This window comes from Sciurus carolinensis, chromosome 10, assembly GCF_902686445.1.
Source record: "Sciurus carolinensis chromosome 10, mSciCar1.2, whole genome shotgun sequence".
Classification (NCBI taxonomy): domain Eukaryota; kingdom Metazoa; phylum Chordata; class Mammalia; order Rodentia; family Sciuridae; genus Sciurus; species Sciurus carolinensis.
In genome coordinates, this window is record NC_062222.1 from 89,861,065 (window position 1) to 89,882,875 (window position 21,811).

Consider the following 21,811-nt stretch of genomic DNA (forward strand, 5'->3'; position numbering starts at 1 on the left):
CGAGGGTGCGCTGAGTCAGCACAGAGGCAAGTGCAGTGTCCTTTAGCAATTGGGGGGCAGGCAGGCAGTCTCAGCAATGGCATCCGATCTTGGCTTGGTGGACAGGCGGGCCAACTAGCTCTGCCCGATGGCATCTGGCCTTGGCATGGGGGTCAAGTTGGCTGGCTAGCTCCACTGGATGAGAACAATTTAAAAGTGGAAAAGTTTATTTTAAGTTCATAGTTTCAGAGGTTCAGTCCATGGGGAGGGGTTGAGATGAGTCAGAACATTATGACATAGTAATATGACAGAAGAAAGTTGCTCAGTGTATGACAGCCAGGAAGTAGAGAGCACTCTGCATACCAGGGACAAGATACAAACTCCAGAGGTACACCCCACAATCTACTTCCTCCAGTCACACCCTACCAGCCTACAGTTATTGCCTATCTTATCCATATCAGTGGAATTTTAGGTTACGTCTTTCATAATTTGATTGTTTCATCTCTGAAACATTTGTGCATTGTCTCACACATGAACTTTTGGAGAATATATTATATTCAAACTTCAACACATGATATATATTTTATATGGGAAAAAATATTTTGTGCAAATCATGACATTATCCAAACCCCAGTAATCATTTCATCCAATTTCCTTTTCTACCCAAATTATGTATGTGTAAATATATGTATATGTATATACATATAAATTTAATTTTGAAATATGTGGCATATATCTCAAAATAAGAATTCAAAAGTAACTTATAATTGAAACAATATAGTAAGGATCAAAATAATCTAAATAAAATAGTTTTCAAAAAATTAATATAACTTTCCAAAAATAATTATTCTGGTATGCCTCAGTTATTTTTGTTGTAGGAAAGAGTAAAAGTGACAAATAAAAGATTTTAAAAGAATAGTCATTAAATGAGATAAATGAAATGCTCTTAGTTATTTTACAGTGACCTCTGTATTTATAACTAATGTGCTTTTACCTTACTACCTCTAAATAATCATTTTGAGTGATTGTATATTTATTTCTTGTTATAATACATACTAACTTTCACCTGGCTCATATTTCAAATTTTGATAGTAATGCCAATGTTTTAATTCTTTTTTGTTTTATTTTGCTCGTAATACAGAAGGATCAAATTATACAACCCATAACTTGATGCTATCTTATTGGTTATATTCTTTCTCTGTTTTATATTTTCTCTTTCAGGAGTGTGTTAGCGTGTTGTAACTGTGACAAGATACCTGAGATAATAAATTTTAAAAGTGAAAAGATTTATTTTGATTCACAGTTTCAGAGGTTTAGTACACAGTCATTTGGCTCCACTGTTTTGGGGCCTGTGGTGAGGCAGAACATCATGGCAGAGAATGAAAAGCGGTTTACCTCAGGTGTCAGGAAACAGAGAGAGAGAGAGAGTAACATGCCAGAATCCAAATATCTCCTTTGAGGGCAATCTTCCAATGACATAATTTCCTTCCTCTAAGTTCTACCTCCTTGTAGTTCCATCAGTTCCCCAAAATGCCACAAGCTAATGATTAAATCTTTAGGATATGGGTCTTTGTGGGATATTTGAGGTCCAAATCATAACAAGGAGCAACACAATTTTGTGTTATGATTAGTCATGCACTGATGACACTAATGAACTTACTCTCACTTCAAGTGGCTGAATAACATATTTCTTCAGAATATATGCAATGCTTTCACCAAGAACAATTCTAAAAATAAAAATACTATTAACCCATTAAAATTCTAGGCAACAAAAATGTATAAGAACCATTTTGAGACTAGTGAAATATCTTAGTCCATACTAATTCTTGCTTACAAGTAATAGAATACAACTCTAATTGAAGGAAACAAAATGGAGGACACTTCTAAAATAAAGAAGTTAGAAAAGTGTCACTAAAAGCTGGAGAAGTAGGATTTTAGTAAGGTCACATCTAATATGTTTATAAAAAGCTAATAATTTAAACTAGTCAGGGCACTTCACCTATGATTTTAAATAACATGATCAATTTGATTGTATAACTTTATCTTACTGAGTCATTCAGTTATGAGCATAAGTTGTTGGCAAGAAGGACCATGTTAATAAGCCTAGGTTACCAAATCCTTTTGCCAAACAATAGAAATAGGAAAGGTATTCCCTTTTCAGATTTTCATATCCAAGGAGATGTAATAGTAGAGAATAAAAATAGAGAATTCACAAAACCTGGAAGATTAAAAAAAATGTAGGGAAGAAATGACACATAACCAACCACTGTTTATTAAACAAATGTAATGGGAAGTTACAATAGGAGCAAAGTAGGAAACAGGAAGAAGTCAAATTGTTTGGCATTTGACTCAAATATTTTTAATTAAGTTTGTTTAGATTTCAACTGATTTATTTTAATTAAAGTACTCATTAAATCAATGCTGAAATGCACTTTTATTCATAAAACTCACAACAATTAAAGAAGAGCAATACTATATTACTAATATTCAAGAATATGAAGGAAAATACATGTGCAAATCAAGAATGCATAAATTAGTAAAAAGTAAACTAGGAAGTTATTTGACAACAGACAGCAAGTGATTTTAATGCACATATCTTTTGATGCAGCACTTCACTATTCTGGGACTTAGATAAGTAGAGATATGCACAGCTTTTCCCTATGAATATTCCCTAACTCATTTCTAACATGCTTTTTCTTCAGTCTTAGTTCTTCACACCCAGCCTGTCAGTAATTCTATTTTGTTCCTGCAGCAAATTTTCATATCACTTAATCCAGACTGCTGCCTTCCCAGGTTACAATCATCATGTTTGGCCTAGAACACTGAAGCAAACTCCTAACTGGTCTCACTGATCCTGTTTGTTCCCTCTTTAGTTTGCCCTCAGCAGAGTAGCCAGGGTGATCATGCCACTACCCTCCTAAGGATCCTACAAAGACATTTCATTTCTTTTCTAGCAAAAGTTAAGTCCTCACTATGACCCACCAAATAGTATGATGCAACACTCTGCTAACATCTGATGTCATTCTCAAATGTTCTCTCAGGCCCACTTCACTCCAGCGCTCTGACTTCCTCTCTTTGACTTGCTGCCACCTCTGATTTCTGGTTTCTTCCTGATAGCCACATGACTGGTTTCAGATTCAAATCTTCATCAAAACACCTTTTCGGGGCAATCTCTCCTGAATGTTCTAGTTAATATTCTGAAAAATTTTGATATTATGTATCTGCTCTTCCCTTTTTAAGTTTCATTTTTCTCAACATTTATTACATTATGAAATAATAAATAGTCTATGCTATTTAGGTTAGTGTTTCCTGAATAGATATAATCTCTGTGAGCGTGAAAATTTTCACTTCTTTTAACCATTATCATATCCCAATGACAAACTGTAGGAATGTAGGGTTGGAAACAACGTAAATATTGGAAAGACATATTATTGATTATATCTATTTTAATAAATAATAGTATCAGGCTAGTAAACTTTTGTTGTAAAAGAATATTTATTGAATTGAGAAACAGTCTGAATAATTTTATATTGAATTGTTTGGTACATACTTTTGGCATGTTATTAAACCATAAACTGAGTAAACAGTTATATGTACTGAAATTTTAATAGTGCTGTTTATATTGGTGTTCAAAAGTGTTTTATGAACTTCCTATATTCTACAATTTTCTAAAATGTACCCAAATTATAATTGAGTATAAAAATGCTTACTGTTTCCAATGGAATGAATCCTCAAAGGCAAATATTTGAAAGCAAAAGTTGTTGACGTATACATCATTGAAAGAAAGCAATCCTCAATATTCTGTTAACTCAGTGAATCTCAAAAATGATAAGTAAATTGAAGTTCACAGCCAGATATATCTGAGTGAAGATTCTGAAATCCAAAAATAAAGATAGTGTATTTAAAGAAGGCAGAAAGAAAAAAAGAGGGAGGGTGGAGAGGGAAGGAGGGTTCACTCAAAGAAAAATGACCATAGCTTGTCAGCTGGTATCTTAACCACAACAACAGAAGCAGACACAGCCAAAACCAATCTTTACATATCTGATTTTGATCACATACCCATTGAAATTCTCTATTTGGGTAAAAAATTTCCAGTAAGCTACAATGTTAGTCAAAGCAGAGTGTCTCTGTAGAGAACTAAAGAATAAACTTAAAGGAAAATCCAAGAATAACACATATCTGTGATAAATAAACCAATATAAATTAATATACAGGATGATAATAGTATAAATGTTAAGAAATGAGATTTTGAACATCAGAATCCTGGAGGGGAAAGGAAGAACCAATGCAACAAGTGAATATTTGTGTTCTGAAGTCAGTGACCTTGGGAGGATGCCAGAACTCATCAAGATATTTAGAGACCCGGGATGGCAGTGCAGAAAGAGGAAAGAGCCCTCCAGCAACTGTGACATGGCTTCCTGACAAGAGCAATCAGAGAGTACCAGCAGACTCCATCAGTACAAACACCCTGGTACCAGTCACTTAGAATTTGTGACAGTCTTCAGCCTAGTTTTAGGGAGCAACTTGGATTCTGCACAGAAACCTTGGAAAAGGGATTCACATTTCCTTCCTGCCATCCTCTAGAGCACAGGGGGCTAGATCTAGGTCGCATCTTGAGAAGGGCCAAATTTTGGTGTCCAAATTCTTACTGCCCTAGGATAGGGACCAGAAACCTCTGCACCTCCTTGGAAACCCACAAACATTTCACTACACTAGTACAGGGTTCTGTGGCCTGACCAACCCAACTTGACCCAGCATAGCGACTGTGACACCAGACCCCAATCCTGCAGGGTAACCTGAATCATAGGAGATGGTGTTTCCACACAATAGAGACTCCAAAGTGCAACACAGAAAGTTTCAGATTATGACTAATGAGCATGAAAGACAGCATATTAAAATGTTCATTTTTTTTCAAACTAACATTTTTTTCTTCAACTAAAGTACATAATTTCCATGTGGAACATCAGAAATATATATATTCCACTATTTTAAAATAAAGTCAGAATGAGAAAGAATGTACAACTGAGTATGATGATTAAGCAATATTTTTAAAGAAAAGGATCATTTTTTCTTAATTAAATTTTTTGAAATAGAGGAACAACATCCTTTGACTTTAAAAGGTCTTTCTTGAAATCTCTTGAGACACAGAATTTAGGAATTTATCTAAAGTGATATAAGCCAGTACTAAATTCCCCAGTAATCTAAATAAAATATCTTAAAATTAGCAGGTTTTATAAAGTTGAATTTAAAAAAACAGCATATGAGGAATATGTTGTTTTACTTATGTAAAACTATATTACGTAGCATAATATCATTATATATCCTAAAGCTAACATAGGCTAAGCACAGAAGAGAAAGAAAAATTAACAAGTTCAATCTGTCTTCTGAAACAGCTATCATTATTGGTGTTTAACTCTAAAACTGTGATATTGGTAATCTATAAATATAAGCAATTTTTAGTGTAATGAGAGTTTTATTTACCCATGTTTCCCTTATAATATCAGGTAGCATATTTAGTTTCCATTCTATATAAATTCTGTATTTTCTTGTCAGTATTTTGTTCAGTTCTATTCTCTATCACAATAACTGAATAAATAAATCATGTAGCTTTGTCAACCCAATAACCCAATGTGGACAATATGATACTGAAGAATGACAGATATCAATTTAATTAGAGAAGAAAATTAATAGCTAGAAATTTGAGGAAAGTACTACTATATAATTATTATTTTGACTAGTGAAAAATGAGAGAAATCAGGAGAGATAGGATATTAAATAAACTATGCATAATTTATTTGAAAGAACTCTCATAATTACTAAAATCTTTTTAAAATTATGAAATGTAAGCTTTTTGAAAATTTAAGCAGTTGGTGAATGCGTTAGCTAGTCAGGACTTGCCTTTATTCTGAAAACTGGCATGTTCTCTACCCATTCTCATTCACAATTATTTTTACTGAAATTTAAAAATATTATTTAGATATTAATAAGCTTGAAGATATTAATGTATTATTAGATTGAAAGCCAAGTAATATTAATTCTTCTATGTTTCTAAATCTTGTAAAATATAATCTATGAAAAAAAAACAGGAAAAAAAATCTAGAAAACTCTTTTGAAAATGAGCAACAGTGTGACAGGCGTAACTTCTGTTTCCGAATGTTTTTCTGGATTCAGGGAATGTATATGTTACTATGTCCCATTTGAATCAACCATTTTGATTTGATTCTGATAATTGCAAAATAACTGTATCTTAGACTATTTTCATTTATGAAGACATGTCACCATTTAAATTATCTGCTTTGCTTTATATCCAATGAATTCAGGTACATTTAATGAATATCTCTCATATGCTTATAATAAACCAGGTACTAAAGAAATAATAGTAACAAAATCTACTAATCCCTACTCTGTGGTGCTCATATCCTAATGAGTTGGGGATGAGAAAAATACTAACAAAATAAAATTTAACGTGTCACATTGTAATATGTGCTAGGTAGAAATAAAGGAGGAAAAGAACAGGACTTGTGGGATATGCCCTTTGAGATGGAGTGGGTTAGAGTATTCTTGATATGGTCGTAACTTAGCAAATACCTGAAAGAACTGAAACCAATTGAAGTCTTTCAAAATATAAGTAACTGCACTACAGTAAAGGTGAAGACAGTGATATTCTGTGTGGAGAAATATGTAGTATGTCCTAGATACTGCTAGGCTAATGATGGAAGCAGATTGTGAGGGAACAGTAGAAAAAGACATCAGGCATCAGGATTGCAGAAAAAAATCATTCTCGAGTATACAATATTAACTTTTGACTTTTCTTCTTAGAGAAATGAAAGAGTAATTTGGTTTCTGTGGGGGGAATTGTCTTTTGGGAAGCAAGATTAAAACAAAACCAAGCAAGATTAAAGACAGCAGTTTGGAGTCTTTTACCATATTCAAATGGGAGAGAATGGTGTTTTACATTATCAGTGGCTTTGGTGGAGATTATAAAAAGGTCCGGACACTAGATATTTTTAAACAGCAAAGCAAATAGCATTTACATATGGTGTGGTTTTAGTTTGTGAGAAAGGAAATAGGTAAGGTTGACTATATAAATTTTTGCCAGAACAACTAGCCAAATACAATTGACTATATCGTTAGTTCAGTGTGAAGAAAATTCAAGGTTCAGAGAGAAAGGAGTAGTGAAAAGGATGGGAAGTACAGTGAAAAAGAGAAATTCTCATCATTCAGATAATGTTTAACCTAATACAGGTGTAAAAATTAACTTTGCCAAAGTTTCTTTCCATATATATTAGATTTAAGAAAATTATTTTTATAACGGATACCAATTTTCTGTTAACTTTTACTATTAAGAAATCATTTTTCTATCTATAGCTTGATAGATGTGAATATTTTCATATATATACATATTAATATATTCACATTTATTTTTATGATCATTTAACCTTCAGTTGTCTAAAATTTCAGTACTTTTAAGAGTAACAGTCTGAACAATATAATTTATCAACTTAATAGTTAACACAATACTTGACATGACATTTGATTGGTATAATTGAGTAGAGTTAAAATAATAATAAAGGAGATATGCATATTAATGCAAATATACTAATTGTATAGAGATCAGAAGTTAAGTAATCTATAATATTTGGAATAATAATCTATAATATTTGGAATAGCAAATAATCTATAATATTTGGAATCAAATTTTATGATGTTCATAAAATCTCTGCTGGTAACTAAAATTTAGAGACAAGAAAAGTCATGAGGAATAGAACTAAAATACAGAGAAAAGTAATGGTAATTCTTATGATATTTTCTCATAGCTTCTGATATCATGGAGTTGGTACAAAGTGAATTTTTATAGTAATTTGCATTGATTAATAATTTTCAAAATGCCCTTTCTACTTAGACTACTCAGATGACATTATATCACTTAATGTCATGAAAGTTATACTCATTGATCTGAAAACAAGTTAGGAAGCTAAGCTATTACGATAGTTGGTCATATGTTACAAGGTATTGTGAATTTCTGAGGGAAAATCCTAGGTTCTTACATTTATTTTATGTATGATTTCACTGCAAACTGCTTAGAAAGGAGTTACAATAATAATAATAATAATAATAATAATAGTAATAATAATAGAGATTTCATGTTTATTTCATATTTACCTATTTGACATTATGAATGTTTTATTTTCTAAATTACTTGAGTTCATATTTATCATTTTTGACATTTATGAATACGTTTTGTTTTCTAAATTATTTGAATTTTTGTGCCTGGCATCATGACCCATCCCCCTAAATGACTTAGCATCTGTTTCATAAGAAGAACAATCTCTTTCCTAACTATCACAAAATGACCCAACTCAGCATATTTAATTTTTCACAATATTATCATTTGTTATATAGATAAATTTTCCTTCAATCTTTTCAAATTGTCTTTATAAGATTACAAAAACTAGATCTTCATCCTGGATCCAATTAAGACCTAAACAAAAATTAATGTCCAGGGTTCTTTATTTTTCCATAACATGGAATAGTTAATTATTTTACTTGGTAATATTTAAGGAATTTCATCCAGGTGTCATATTTATTTTATCTCATATTTTCTTCTCATTATTTTTGGCAAGAATACCACATAATTAATAGTATGCCCTTCTCAGTGAATTATATGAGCTATAGCAATTTATCATAATTTTATTGATATCAATATAAATCTCTTGATTACAGAGGTAGACCCCAGGTTGCCGCAATTAAATATTACCAGTTCCTTCTTAGTAGTTATTCTATAGGGAGGCACTTTGGAACCATACAATAACCTGTTCCGTCTTCCACTGATGAATTTTGCCTGAAAAAAAATTAACTAATTAACAATTAATTGTTAACTAATTAACAATTGCAACAAAATAGTGTCTCTGTGATGTTGCTTATCAACTGACATTTCTGCTGTGAAGAGTATCTTTCCAGTCTTCACTGTTGATGAGATGGCAATAGCAAGAGAACAGTTCACACTGTTCTTAGTAACTTTGTTGAGGACAATGATTACCTTGCTCTTCTTGATAGATTTGTTGAATGACAAGAAATTCATCAGGCATCATAGCAAGCACCATTGTGAAAAAAAGAAAAGTTTTTGATTTCCACATGCATACAAGCCAATGAGACCAGGGGAGAAACACAAAGGATAAGGGTGCATTTTTATTAATATGAAAGACTTCTCATAGTATTGTGTGTTTTGTGTGGGTTTTTGGTTTGTTTGTTTTGGTAAGGACATTTCTTAGTTACATGTAATGGATCTTGAAAGCCACGTGTTTTATGAAACTTAACATTGAAGTTTTGTTTCAAGTTATGTTTTACCGTGTATTTCAGAAAAATAAAGTTTCGGATTTTTTAATTATATAAATTCTGTATCTTCCCACATATGATTATTCTTCACTGACCTGTTGTCAGTCAATACTGACAGAGGCACATGACAGAATCTGGACATGACTACTCTTGACTGTATTTTCATTTCCTTATAAAATCAGATTATTCTGGTTCCACCTGTACTCTATCATAATCCTGAAGTTCCCCATATTTTTCACCTAAAACTATTTTTAGTTTGTATTTTTTATTATATTGTCTTCTGTATAATTTTTATATTGCCATTTATTAAAAACCCATTATCGAATGGTTGCCATCTGTGCCATAAGCTTAATGACCTTGTGGGTCCTACTTCAGTCTTTAGGAAAATTGTTTATCTCTGGGTGGAACTATTAACTACAGCTCATTTAAAAGGCAAAATGACTGGGATGTAGGAATGACAGAAAAGTGACTCAGGGATCACATTTAGAGTGAATGAAAGTCAAGAAGCCTGAGCTTATGTGCCTGTCAATAACATAGTGCTTTACTATTTCATTAAGAGCGAACCCCTCAAAAGCAGCATTAATCATTGTCTCTAAATTCTCTCTCACTCTCTCTGTCCCTCTCTCTCATACACACAATCACATCACACAAATGCACTCACAACTCACACAAACATGGAGAGTACCATGTATGTATTCATGAGTTTTGAAAGTTTGCTATTAAAAAAACTGTGTGTCTATTTACCTTACTGCAGTACCAATTATATCTTAATAGTTTATGCATATTTCTGTGTTGAATGATTTCAATTATAATGATAAACAGTAGAAATCTATGTATGTATTTAGGTCTTCATGTATACATGTGTGGTCATGAAAATTGATGCTGTGAAATGATTAACAGCTTAGACTAGTTTATGACCAATTATGCCACTTGTTATATCACTTTGGTCAGATGAAATTCTTAGTGACTCAGATTTTACACCTGTAATAATAACTATCTTACAAGATTGTTAAGTGGATAAATGCTGGGTACCTTGCCAAGGCCATAATAACCTTGCATGAGCATTAACTATTATTACATGAATGTCAAGTATTTCATTATAAACATAACTTTTAAAAATTAGATTAACTCATGAAAATCTTGTACCATAAAATATGTTTCAAAATGAAAACAAAAAGACAGTCCTAGAAAATTATAAGATAAGAAAACAGTCAAGATGATGATAGTCAATCTTTCTGCTTACAGATAAAAATGTACTTCAAACTTCTGGTCAGAATTTAAAATCTTTGAAATGCTAATAATAGACCTATGTTAAAATAATATTACCAGATTTTAAGTTATGAAGATGAAGAGTTAATATCCTACTTTGTATTGTCTTCCTCTTATTGCTCCAATTAAAAAAAATTCTGAATATCTATGAAACAAAGAAATGTGCTGGATTCATTCTCCTTGTCCCAGTGAACAAGAGAGACTATATATAATAAAAATAAACTGGGTTATTGATTCTCAAATTGAACCTTACTTTTTGTTTGTTCTCACAACCTACCAAAATACTGTAGAGATAAATCTACATAGGGAGTGTTTGGTTTGGTTTTTAAATATATAGAACTGAGTGTTGGAATTTATTTTTCCCAGTTGTTCTTTCAGTGTTGATAAAGGATTTCTTCATCCACACCATTCATGGCAAGAATCTTTGAAAAGATTATTTTTCTAAAACAAACATCGATGAGAAATGATGAAGACTAAATTAGTTTAGATATCAGATAATGATAGTGGTTCAGTCTGATTTATTAATTAATAATAAAGCCATACAACTTTGGAGTGCACTTTCACAGATTAGTTTACTAACTTTTTAGGGAGGGACTATTGTACATGTTTTATTTCGATCAGTTTCCAAAATAGAGGGTAGCATGTGCTACCACAGAGAAGGAAGTAGCAGTGAAATTAAGATTCCAGGGAAGAGCAGGCCCAGGTGAACTAGAAACTCTTCATGGTAATTCTGAGAATTCAAGAGAAGGAAGAATCAACTGCAGCTGTAGAAGAACAGCAGGCAATCCAGGAATATAAGACAGAAATGAGTGAAAGACTGAGATTGGAGTATCTGTACTGAGCTTGTATAAACTGTTCAAAGATAACTTATTGGTAGATATTCATATAAAAATGTAAAGATCAACAGATATGTGTGGTCTTGTTGAAACTGACAATGAAGTAAATTCTGTGCCCTCCCTTTTTTCCTCACCAGTGCCTATTTTAATTTTACAAGAAACTCTGATCATTAGCATATACAAAATGAGACTATGTTTCCCCCAATTTTCTTGAGGAAAGATTAAATCTCTGTCCAATTTATTTGCTCTTCAGGAAACTATTTAATTTTACCTTAGCCTTGGAGAAGTATAGAGTTTTCCACTGCAGTTTTATTTGCTAATTAATAAGGTTATGCAATTTCATAGTACATTTTTACATATTAGTTTAACTAATAATCTTTTGAGGGAAGGACAGTTGAGCAGGTTTTATTCCTACTTTTATATCATTGCTAATTTTAAATGGGAAGTAAAATAAAACTAGAAGAGTAATTAGAGACCTTGTTAAGATTAACCTCATCTCATATTCAGAGAAATTACCCAGCTTATCTAATATTACAAAATACACACTGGCAGAGCTCAAAGTTGAGTATCCATTTGTTTTAACTCTGGAAGTTATTGCTCTGTATCACAGCTACCATGTCTTTTTCAATAGAGTGATGATCATTTTCTGTTATCTAAAATGATTTAAGCACCATCAATTCTCATTGATAATTGTTTTAGGTCAACACTCTGAATCTGTTACTTGAAAGTATAAAACTGAAATTTTATCATAGTAACAACGTCTGTTTTCATTTCTCTCAGTACTTGCTGTTACAAATGATATACTTCATGTAACCAAAATAATTTTTGAACTATTATGTATTAGTTGAAATATTAACATCAGTGACTTTAATTTTACTGATCGAAGATTTGAAAAAAAGCTTTTGAAATTCCAATAGTTTACATAATAGATCAAAATATAAAATATTATTTTAATAAAATTTATATCCTCTTGTAACTCAGAAAATAATTTGGTCTTGTATGTAATGCTCTTTCTCTTTGATCTGCTGATTCAGAGCCCATTTCCTAGTTCAATGGTATCACTAAAAATGAAAAAACTGGAACAAAGTTAAGATCCTATAAACTTTATAATGGAGGAGTCTAAAATATTTGCAGATATTTTAGGGAGTAAATTGAACTGAGTTAGTACTCTGTTTTTGGTATTATGAGTAAAGTTGATTTTTCAATGAACTGTTATTATACCACTTAAGTTTAGAAAGCTAGAAAACAGGAATAATCTGAATGAGCAAGGTGATGGAGTAAAACAATGTCTGATTTGGGAACTAATGTTGAAACTTAAATTAAACTAAATTAAATTAAATGTACATATCCAATGTATTCTAGTTTTCTAAAATATGAATTGATGTATTAGATTTCATAAGAATTTGTGAGTTTCACAGTGTTATAAAATATGACATAAGTATGAGATCACATGTGTTTAATTAGTACATGGATGTATGAATCTATACAATTAAAATAAAGTAGTGCTATTTTCTAAGCAAACTGCTTATTTACATATTTGCCCAAGTTCAGGAATAGCATAATTTGATATATGTTTTTGATATTCTGTCATTCCTTAATTTCTTAACTTCCTAAACTCCAATTATTTTTGTAAATATCTAAAATATTTTTATCATCATTGACATAAAAATATCCACAAGCGGGGCTGGGCTATAGCTCAGTTGGTAGAGTGCTTGCCTCATAAACACAGGCCCTGGGTTCAACCCCCAGCACTGCAAAAAAAAAAACCAAAAACACAAGTGGTTCGTCTTTGGGATTCTATATTTTCCTCTTTCACCCACCCATCTGAAGCTTCACTGTCTCCTAGAATTTTCTTAGGTGGCATTTAAGATATATTAAAGCATACTTTTTTATCATTAATTCCTTCTCATTACCTCAATGACTTCCATGTTGTGATATCAGAAACAAATAGCTTAAATTAGAAAGGAAAATTTATTCATGCGATGATTTATTCATTCAACCAAAAATATTGAACATTTACAAGGAGGAATCATCCTATATCTTGAAGACAAAGAGCTACATAAAATTTGATCCAATCCAATTGTGTGATTCAGTGGATGAAACCATCATTGTTTAAATATCAGAAATGTATACAAATGATTACAACTTCCACTGATTGCCCATAGCATTGTCTAACTGTTAAAGAAAAATTCTAAGTATAGAGACTTGAAATACATTTTAGAAAGAGAGCCAAGAATCATTTGTCTAATGATGGGAAACATAGGAACACTTACAGATAGTACAACTTGAGACATTACGATTTAGAAAATCCACAAGTTTGAAATCAATGCAGTATCTATGATAATAGCTAAACTAAAGGCACATTATGTCATAATAATTGCCATAATATTAAAAAAGAAGAACAAAGATCTGACATCAGTGAATGACTGACACTGTCCAACAGAAGGACTTTGTATAAAGGACTTTGTAGTAAAGACAATATGATGTTAGCAAAACAACAGCAGATTAGTGGAACAAATACTCCAGAAATAAATCCACACAAATACAGTAAATTGATTTTTGACAAAGTAACAGGAAATTTCAATGGAAAACTGATAGTCTTTTCAGAAAACATACTAGAATAACTGAAAGACCTTGTATTTTTCATGGAAATGAATGTAAAATGCAAAACTGTACAATATCTGTAATTTAGCATAGCAGAAAATCTGGGTATCTTCATCTTTGGTAGTTACTTTTTATATACAACATAAAAATCACACTCCATGAAAAAATTTTGACAAATTGGATTCTAATAAAATTATAAACCAGCATGGGTATCCCTAAATAGACAACTGGTTAAAGAAAAAATTTTTTTTTTTTTTTTGGGTGCTGGGGATCGAACCCAGGGCCTTGTGCTTGCAAGGCAAGCAATCTACCAACTGAGTTATCTCCCCAGCCCCAAAGAAAATTTTTGTACCTATACCTAATGGCATCTTACTTAGCCATGAAGAATAAAATGATGACATTTTCTGGAAAATGGATGGAACCTGACAACATCACGCTGAGTGAAACAGGTCAAACCCAGAAAGTCAAGAGTCAAATGTTTTCTGTTAGGAAGTCATAGAGAAATAAGGAATAAAAAAGTGAGTGTAAAATAGAAGGGAGAACTGTGGAGCAGAGGAAGGATAAAGAGGTGGGGGAGCAGGGATGGGGAGGGAGAAGAAGAGCCAAAAGACATTAACCAAACTACTTTATGTGCATGTACAAATACACCACAATGAATTCCAAATTTATGAAGCACTATAATGCACCAATTTAAAAGTAAATCAGTAAAAGTATAATTGTAAAATATCTGAAAATGGTTTGCAAAACATATCCAAATAAAGAAATCTCAAAACTCAACAATTATGCCAGGTGTAGTGGCATATACCTGTAATCTCAGTCGCTCAGGAGGCTGAAACAGGAGGATCACCAGTTCAAAGTCAGTCTCAGCAAAAGCAAGGCATTAAACAACTCAGTGAGACCCTGTCTCTAAATAAAATACAAAATAGGGATGGAGATATGGCTCTGTGGTTGAGTGTCCCTAAGTTCAATCCCCAATTCCTCCCTCAAACAAAGCAAAACAAAACAAAACAAAACAAAAACTCAGCAATTATAAAACAACCTAATTACAAAATGGATGAAAGACCTAAATAGAGACCTCACCAATGAAAATATACAAATAGGAAAAAAACATATTAAAAGTTACACAACATTCATCATACACTATTAGGGAATCACATATAAAAACAATGAAATGCCATGACATGACATGCTATTATAAAGGTTAAAATGCAAAATATTGACAACACTGAATTTTGGTGAGGATTTGGAGTAATGGGAACTCACATTTATTGCTAGTGGGAATGCATAATGGTACAGCCAATTTGGAAAACTGTCTGCAGTTTCTTACAAAGTTACACCTAAGCGTACCATTCAGTCCAGGAATCACATTGCTAGATATTTACCCAAACAAATTTGAAATTATATTCACACCAAAATGGCAGATAAATGTTTACAGCAGTAATCAAGATGTATTTCAATAGATGAATGAATAAGCAAAGTATGGTTCACCTGAACGATAGCATGCTATCATCAATTTTAAAAAAAATATGAGCCCTCAAGCTTTGAAAAAGCATAAAAGCTTAAATGAGGTTACAAAGTGAACACTGTCCAAAAACACTATATGCTAAATAATTCCAATGAACTTATCAGGGAAAATATTTGGCCTTTGGTTTTTTGGGATTGGCTTATTTCACTAAGCATGATATTTTCCAATTCAATCCATTTACCTGAAATATGTCATATAATTTTAATTTTCAATTAAAAAAAAATAAGCCACAATATGCAAGGCATAAATAATAGAAAAAAACTGTGTGGTGGGTTACACAAAGAAATATATTAAAATTCAGGTTCATATGTTCAAATTTTCCATTAATTAAAACTCCCTACAAAATGACTATTAATTTAAAAAAACAAATGAGAAGAAATAACACCTCAAATAGGGAATAAATGGAAATAAAAAAATTTTTTGGTCAAAAAAGATATGAAAGATATCAAGGTAAAAGCAATGATATACTAACTTTTCCCCCTTATTCACAATTTATAATATTTAAATGCATTAGGAGTAAGATTCTCACTGAATATTTTTATGATACTTTTCTGATCTTATTGTTTTGAATTGCAGCATAGTTTACAATTGGCATAAATTTTCTATTGTTAAACAAATATAAATTTAGGTGTTATTTCTTAATTATTTATATACCAATGTTTCAAACACCTTTGTCAATGACAAATATTTAACTTTTCAAGTTACTTGGTATTCACAAAATTAAAAAGTAATTTTCAGTGTCTGAAGGTTTTCAATCTCTCACTTATTTTTTTTTTTACTTAAGTGATCAGCACAGATATATACACAGATATATATGCTTTTTATGTCATTTCCCTCCATTTTTCTCTTTTCTAAAATTTTCTTTATTCTTTTTAGAAACACATAACAGTAGAGTGAATGGTGACATATTATACATACATGAAATATAACTTCCCATTCTTCAGGTTGTACTACATGATGAGGAATTACGCTGAACATTTAATCTTTTATGAACATAGGGAAGTTTTCTCTGATTCATTCTACTCTCTTTCCTATTCCCATTCCTCCCTTCCCTTCATTCCCCTTTCTCTAATCCAATGAACTTCTTTTCTCCAACTCCTTATTGTGCAATAAAATCCACATATAAGAGAGAACTTTTGTGTTTTGGTAATTGGTTTATTTTACTCAGCATGAAAGTCTTCAAGTTCCATCCATTAACAGCCATAATTTCATTCTACGGCTAAGATTCATTTGTGTAAACATACAAAATTCTCATTATCCATTCATCTGTTGAAGGGCATCTAGGTTTGTTCCTTAGCTGATCTATTGTGAATTGAACAGCTGTAAACATTGATGTGGCTGTGTCACTATTGTATGCTAATTTTAAATCCTTTGGGTTATTTGGGGGTTTTTCCGTTTGTTTCTTTGTTTTGATATTAAGGTTTTTGAGTTCTTTAAGTATCCTGAATATTAATGCTCTATCTGAGGTACAGGTGGTAGATTTTCTCCTATTCTGTAGGCTCTCTCTTCAAGTTCTTGATTGTTTCCTTTGCTATAAATAAGTTTTGCAGTTTAATACCATCCCAATTACTGATTCTTGATTTTACTTCTTGTGTTTTAGGATACTTGTTGAGCAAGTATCCTAAAACAAGATGGAGAGTTGGTCTTATATTTTCTTCTAGGAGGCATTGCATCTCTGGTCTAGTTCTTAGGTCATTGATTCACTTTGATTTGAATTTTCCACAGGATGAGAAATAGAGGTCCAATTTCATTTCGTTACTTTTTTTTTCCAGTTTTCCCAGCACAATTAGTTGAAGAGGCTATCATTTCTCCCCTTTGTACTTACCATATCTTTGTCTAGTATGAGATAACTGTATTCATGTGGGTTTGTCTCTGTGTTTCTGTTCCATTGTTCTTCATGTCTAATTTGGTGCCAATACCATATTGCTTTTATTATTATAGCTCTGTAATATAATTTAAGGCCTGGCTGGTATTGTGATGCCTCCTGCTCCATTTTTTCTCACTAAGAATTGCTTTGGCTATTGTGGGCCTCTTATTTTTCACAAGAATTTTATGACTGCTTTTTCTAGTTCTATGAAGAAAGTCATTGGAATTTTAATAGGAATTGCATTAAATCTGTATAACACTTTTGGTTGTGTGGCCATTTAGACTAATAATTTTGCCTATCCAAGAACATGGGAAATTTTTTCATCTTCTAAGGTCTTCTCCAATTTCTTACTTTAGTATTATGTAGCTTTATTGTAGAGGTCTTTCATCTCTTTTGTTAGGTTGATTCCTAAATATTTTATTTTATTTTATTTTTTGAGGCTAATAAATGGGGTAGTTTTCCTAAATTCTCTTTCAGAGGATTCATCAATTATGAATAAAAATGCATTAGATTTGTGAGTGTGGATTTTATATCCTTCTACTTTGCTGAATTCATTTTTGAGTTCTGAAAGTTTTCTGGTGGATTTCTTTGGGTCTTCTAAATATAGAATCATGTCATTGGCAAATAAGGATAGTTTGAGTTCTTCTTTTCTTATTTGTACCACATTGATTTATATTTTCTGCCTAATCGATCTGGCTAGAGTTTCAAGAAGTATGTTTAATAGAAGAGGTAAAAGAAGGCATCCCTGTCTTGTTACAGTTTTTGGAGGGAATGCTTTAAGTTTTTCTCCATTTAGAATGATGTTGGCCTTGAGTTTAGCATATATAGTTTTTACAAAGTTGAGGTATGTTCCTATTATTCCTAGTTTTTCTAGTGTTTTGAACATGAAGGTGTGCTGTATTTTGTCAAATGCTTTTTCTGCATCTATTGAGATGATCATGTGATGCTTGTTTTTAAGTCTATTGATATGATGAATTTCATTTATTGATATACATATGTTGAACCAACCTTGCATCACTTGGAAGAACCTCATTTAATCATGGTGCACTTTTAAATGTGATTTTCTCTGCAATTTAACAGTATTTTATTGAGAATTTTTGCATCTACGTTCATCAGGGATATTGGTCTGAAATTTTCTTTCTTTGATGTGTCTGTCTGCTTTTGGTATCAGGGTGACATTAGTTTTACAGAATGAGTTTGGAAGGGTTCTGTCCTTTTTTGTTTCATGGATAATTTGAGGAGGATTGGTGTTACTTCTTTAAAGGTTTGCTTGAGCTCAACTGAGAATCAGTCTGGTCCTGGACTTTGTTGGTAGGCTTTTGATGGCATCTTCAAAAAAGCAAATATTTCATTACTTGAAATTGTTCCATTTCAATGTTCTATGCCCTCTTGATTCAATTTGGGTAGGCCATATGTCTCTAGAAATTTGCTAATGTCCTCAAGATTTTCTTTTTTATTAGAGTACAAGTTTTCAACATAGTTTCTGATTATCATTTGTGTTTCCAGAACGTCTATCATGATATTTCCTTTTTCTTCACAATTTTTTTAACTTGAGTTTTTTTTTTTTTTTTTTTTTTCATTAGCTTGGCTAAGGGTTTATCAATTTTATTTATTTTTCCAAGGAACCAATTTTTTTTTTTGTTTCATTGATTATTTTTGAATCTTTATTTGTTTCAATTTCATTGATTTTGGTTCTGATTATAATTATTACCTGTCTTCTACTATTTTTGGTGTTAATTCATTCTTTTTCTAGAGTTCTGTAATGTCATCTTTGGTTATTTATTTATTGACTTTCTTTTAAGGAATGAGCTCAGTACAATAAACCTTCAACTTAGAAGTGCCTTCATAGGGTCCCAGAGATTTTGAAGTGTTGTGTTGCTTTTCTCATTTACCATAAAGTATTTTTTTAAATTTTATTCCTGATTTTTCTGCTATCCATAGTTTATCGAATAGCCATTATTTATCCTCATGGTGTTAGAGGACATTCTTTTTTAAATTTTATTGTTGATTTCTAATTTCATTCCATTATGAAACTGATGCCCTTATTATATAGTAAACATTTAAAAATAAAATATTAAATTTATTTATAAAAGTAAAGATTAGCTTCATATACATAACAGAGATTTCTTCCTCCGTACTTTTAGTCGTTTCCTTTAAATGTTTTTATTTCAAGTAACATTCCAGAATGTTCTCCTTTAATATCTTTTTGACACACTGACAATATATTTTGTAAATTTTTTTCAGTTATTTCTTCACCATATATAAAAAAACTCAGAATAGTTGAAGTGTCTTTATAAAATCTCTCTTTCCAGAATGTTTATCACATTCCATTGTTTATTCTGAGATTATTTAAATGTGCCCCACTTTGATGTTGTGGGAAGTACAGTGTTTAGTACTGATTTTCTATATCAATTCAATAATTTTCCAAGACACAATGTATAAGAATACTAAAATAAGATTCACTTTTTCCTCCCCTAAGTTATAAAATTGCTGTCTACATATTCTAATCTCATTATTTACCATCTTTTCATTCCACATATGTAGTGAAAACTTCACCATTTTTTGATGTGCTGTTATTTGAAATGTATAATTAGTACTGATGAAAATAAATTTCTCAGAATGCTTTAAATGCAAATGTGCATATACATGTTAACATATATATGACATTAGTCTTTTCTAAAGATAAAATTTTAAAATGTGTTATATAATGCACTTTTTCTTAATTGGAACTATGGGATGGCACTATGCTCAAGTTAAATATAGCTCAGCATGAATGCGCATGCAATAGTATGCTTGCTTTTGAAGACTGGTACATACAGAATTTAGAGATAATAAAAACTATCTATTTTTATGCTTTGGAATCTCAGATAAGAGTGGTCATATTAAGAAGCAGAGATAAAAAGAGACAGCAAGAAATAATTCAAATGCTGGTAAAGTAATACTCTATCTACACTGTAGCAATTCTTAATAGTGTGTTATATATAGAAATAAGATCAGTCATTGTTTTCAAGCCTGCTAAATAAAACTGAACTCTTGGAATGGCATGCCACTTGACCTCTCAGGGGTTTGCCAGAGGTATTTAACTGGTGTAAAGGGAACTCACTTGCAAGTGTCTCCTGTTTTCATGACAGCTTCTCCTGCTAGTTTACACAATGTTCAAAAGACACAGGTCCCTTGCCTCAAATCGCAAGCGAGAATTATTCTTCCAAGGAGTTTCACGGTCCATAATGAAGAATGATATGAGAAATTTCCATTCTTTGTCACAACTTGTACTCTCAGCAGGTCCTCTAAAAGCAACTCCAGCAGTCAAGCATTCAAAAACTACTCACTTTGAGATAGAAATCCTTGATGCTCAAACCAGGAAACAGATATGTATGGTGGATAAGGTGAGTTTTATTTACTTAATTTGTTTACTTATGTTTCATTCAAAGGTTATTAATCCCTTGATTAAATGCTGACAGGACTGGGATAAAAACACACCCCTGTCTTTTAAACTTAATTTTAAATTTAACAGAACAGAAACAATTTTTTTTTTCAGGGAAAGATATTTGCTGTGTTTTCATATTCAATTTAAATTAATGAAATAACTAATAATTAGGATTTGGTTTTCCTGCACTCTGTTGACTATTAAGTAGAAGTGAAATTTCAAGACTCAGTTTATCAATCTATAATAAAACTGTTTCTAGATTTTCTCTGCAGGCATTAATTGTATGTGCAAATTACTATAGAATTTTAAAAATGTTTAGAAAATAATAAGCAAAATTTATGGAAGTTACTAGTAGCAATATTAAGTATTTATCATAAAATCTAGCATTTTTAAACTTTATCTTGAGTTGTTATTTGACTTAAAAAATAATCAACTCACTTTTTAGGAAAAGTTTGTTTCCAAACCAGAATCTTCAAATTCCTGAAATAAATGTCTTTTCATGTACTTTCAATCTATATTCATATCATAGATGGGTTACTAAAGATTGATAAAGTATATACATCTTAGGTTAGAAAATCTAAGTCTTAACATGTGTGTACATTTTAGACATACATATGCATGTACAATATTTAGAATAATTTCTTTCTCATAAATTTAAATAGAAACTAGTTTATTAAGGGAAAGACTAATGTTTTTAATAAAACATTTTCTAATTTATTTTGCATTACAAAAATGTTGCCTGAGTTTTTGCTGTCATCCTAAAAATAAAATTTAATTATGCATTCCATTTAACTCTTCTCTAAAAGGACTTTTAGATAAGAACAAAAGAGAATAAACTGTTTACTGTTTGTAATTGCCAAGAATATCATGTAGTTTCATGTTTAGTAATTATAATAGCATGACCAATGTATTAATTGTGCAATATAATTTATTTCCAGATGGAAAAAAGATTAAAGACTTTTACAATT

The 21,811-nt window shown here is 31.3% G+C and overlaps 1 protein-coding gene across 1 annotated transcript in view; it reads left to right on the plus strand.

The window, feature by feature from the left end:
- Positions 1-20,508: 20,508 nt before the first annotated feature.
- Tecrl (trans-2,3-enoyl-CoA reductase like) overlaps positions 20,509-21,811 on the plus strand; it is a 115,339-nt gene continuing 114,036 nt past the window's right edge. Inside the window, exon 1 of the mRNA XM_047565717.1 lies at positions 20,509-20,802. Coding sequence (XP_047421673.1) covers positions 20,569-20,802 — 234 coding nt within the window. The 5' untranslated portion in view covers positions 20,509-20,568. The remainder of the gene's footprint in view (positions 20,803-21,811) is intronic.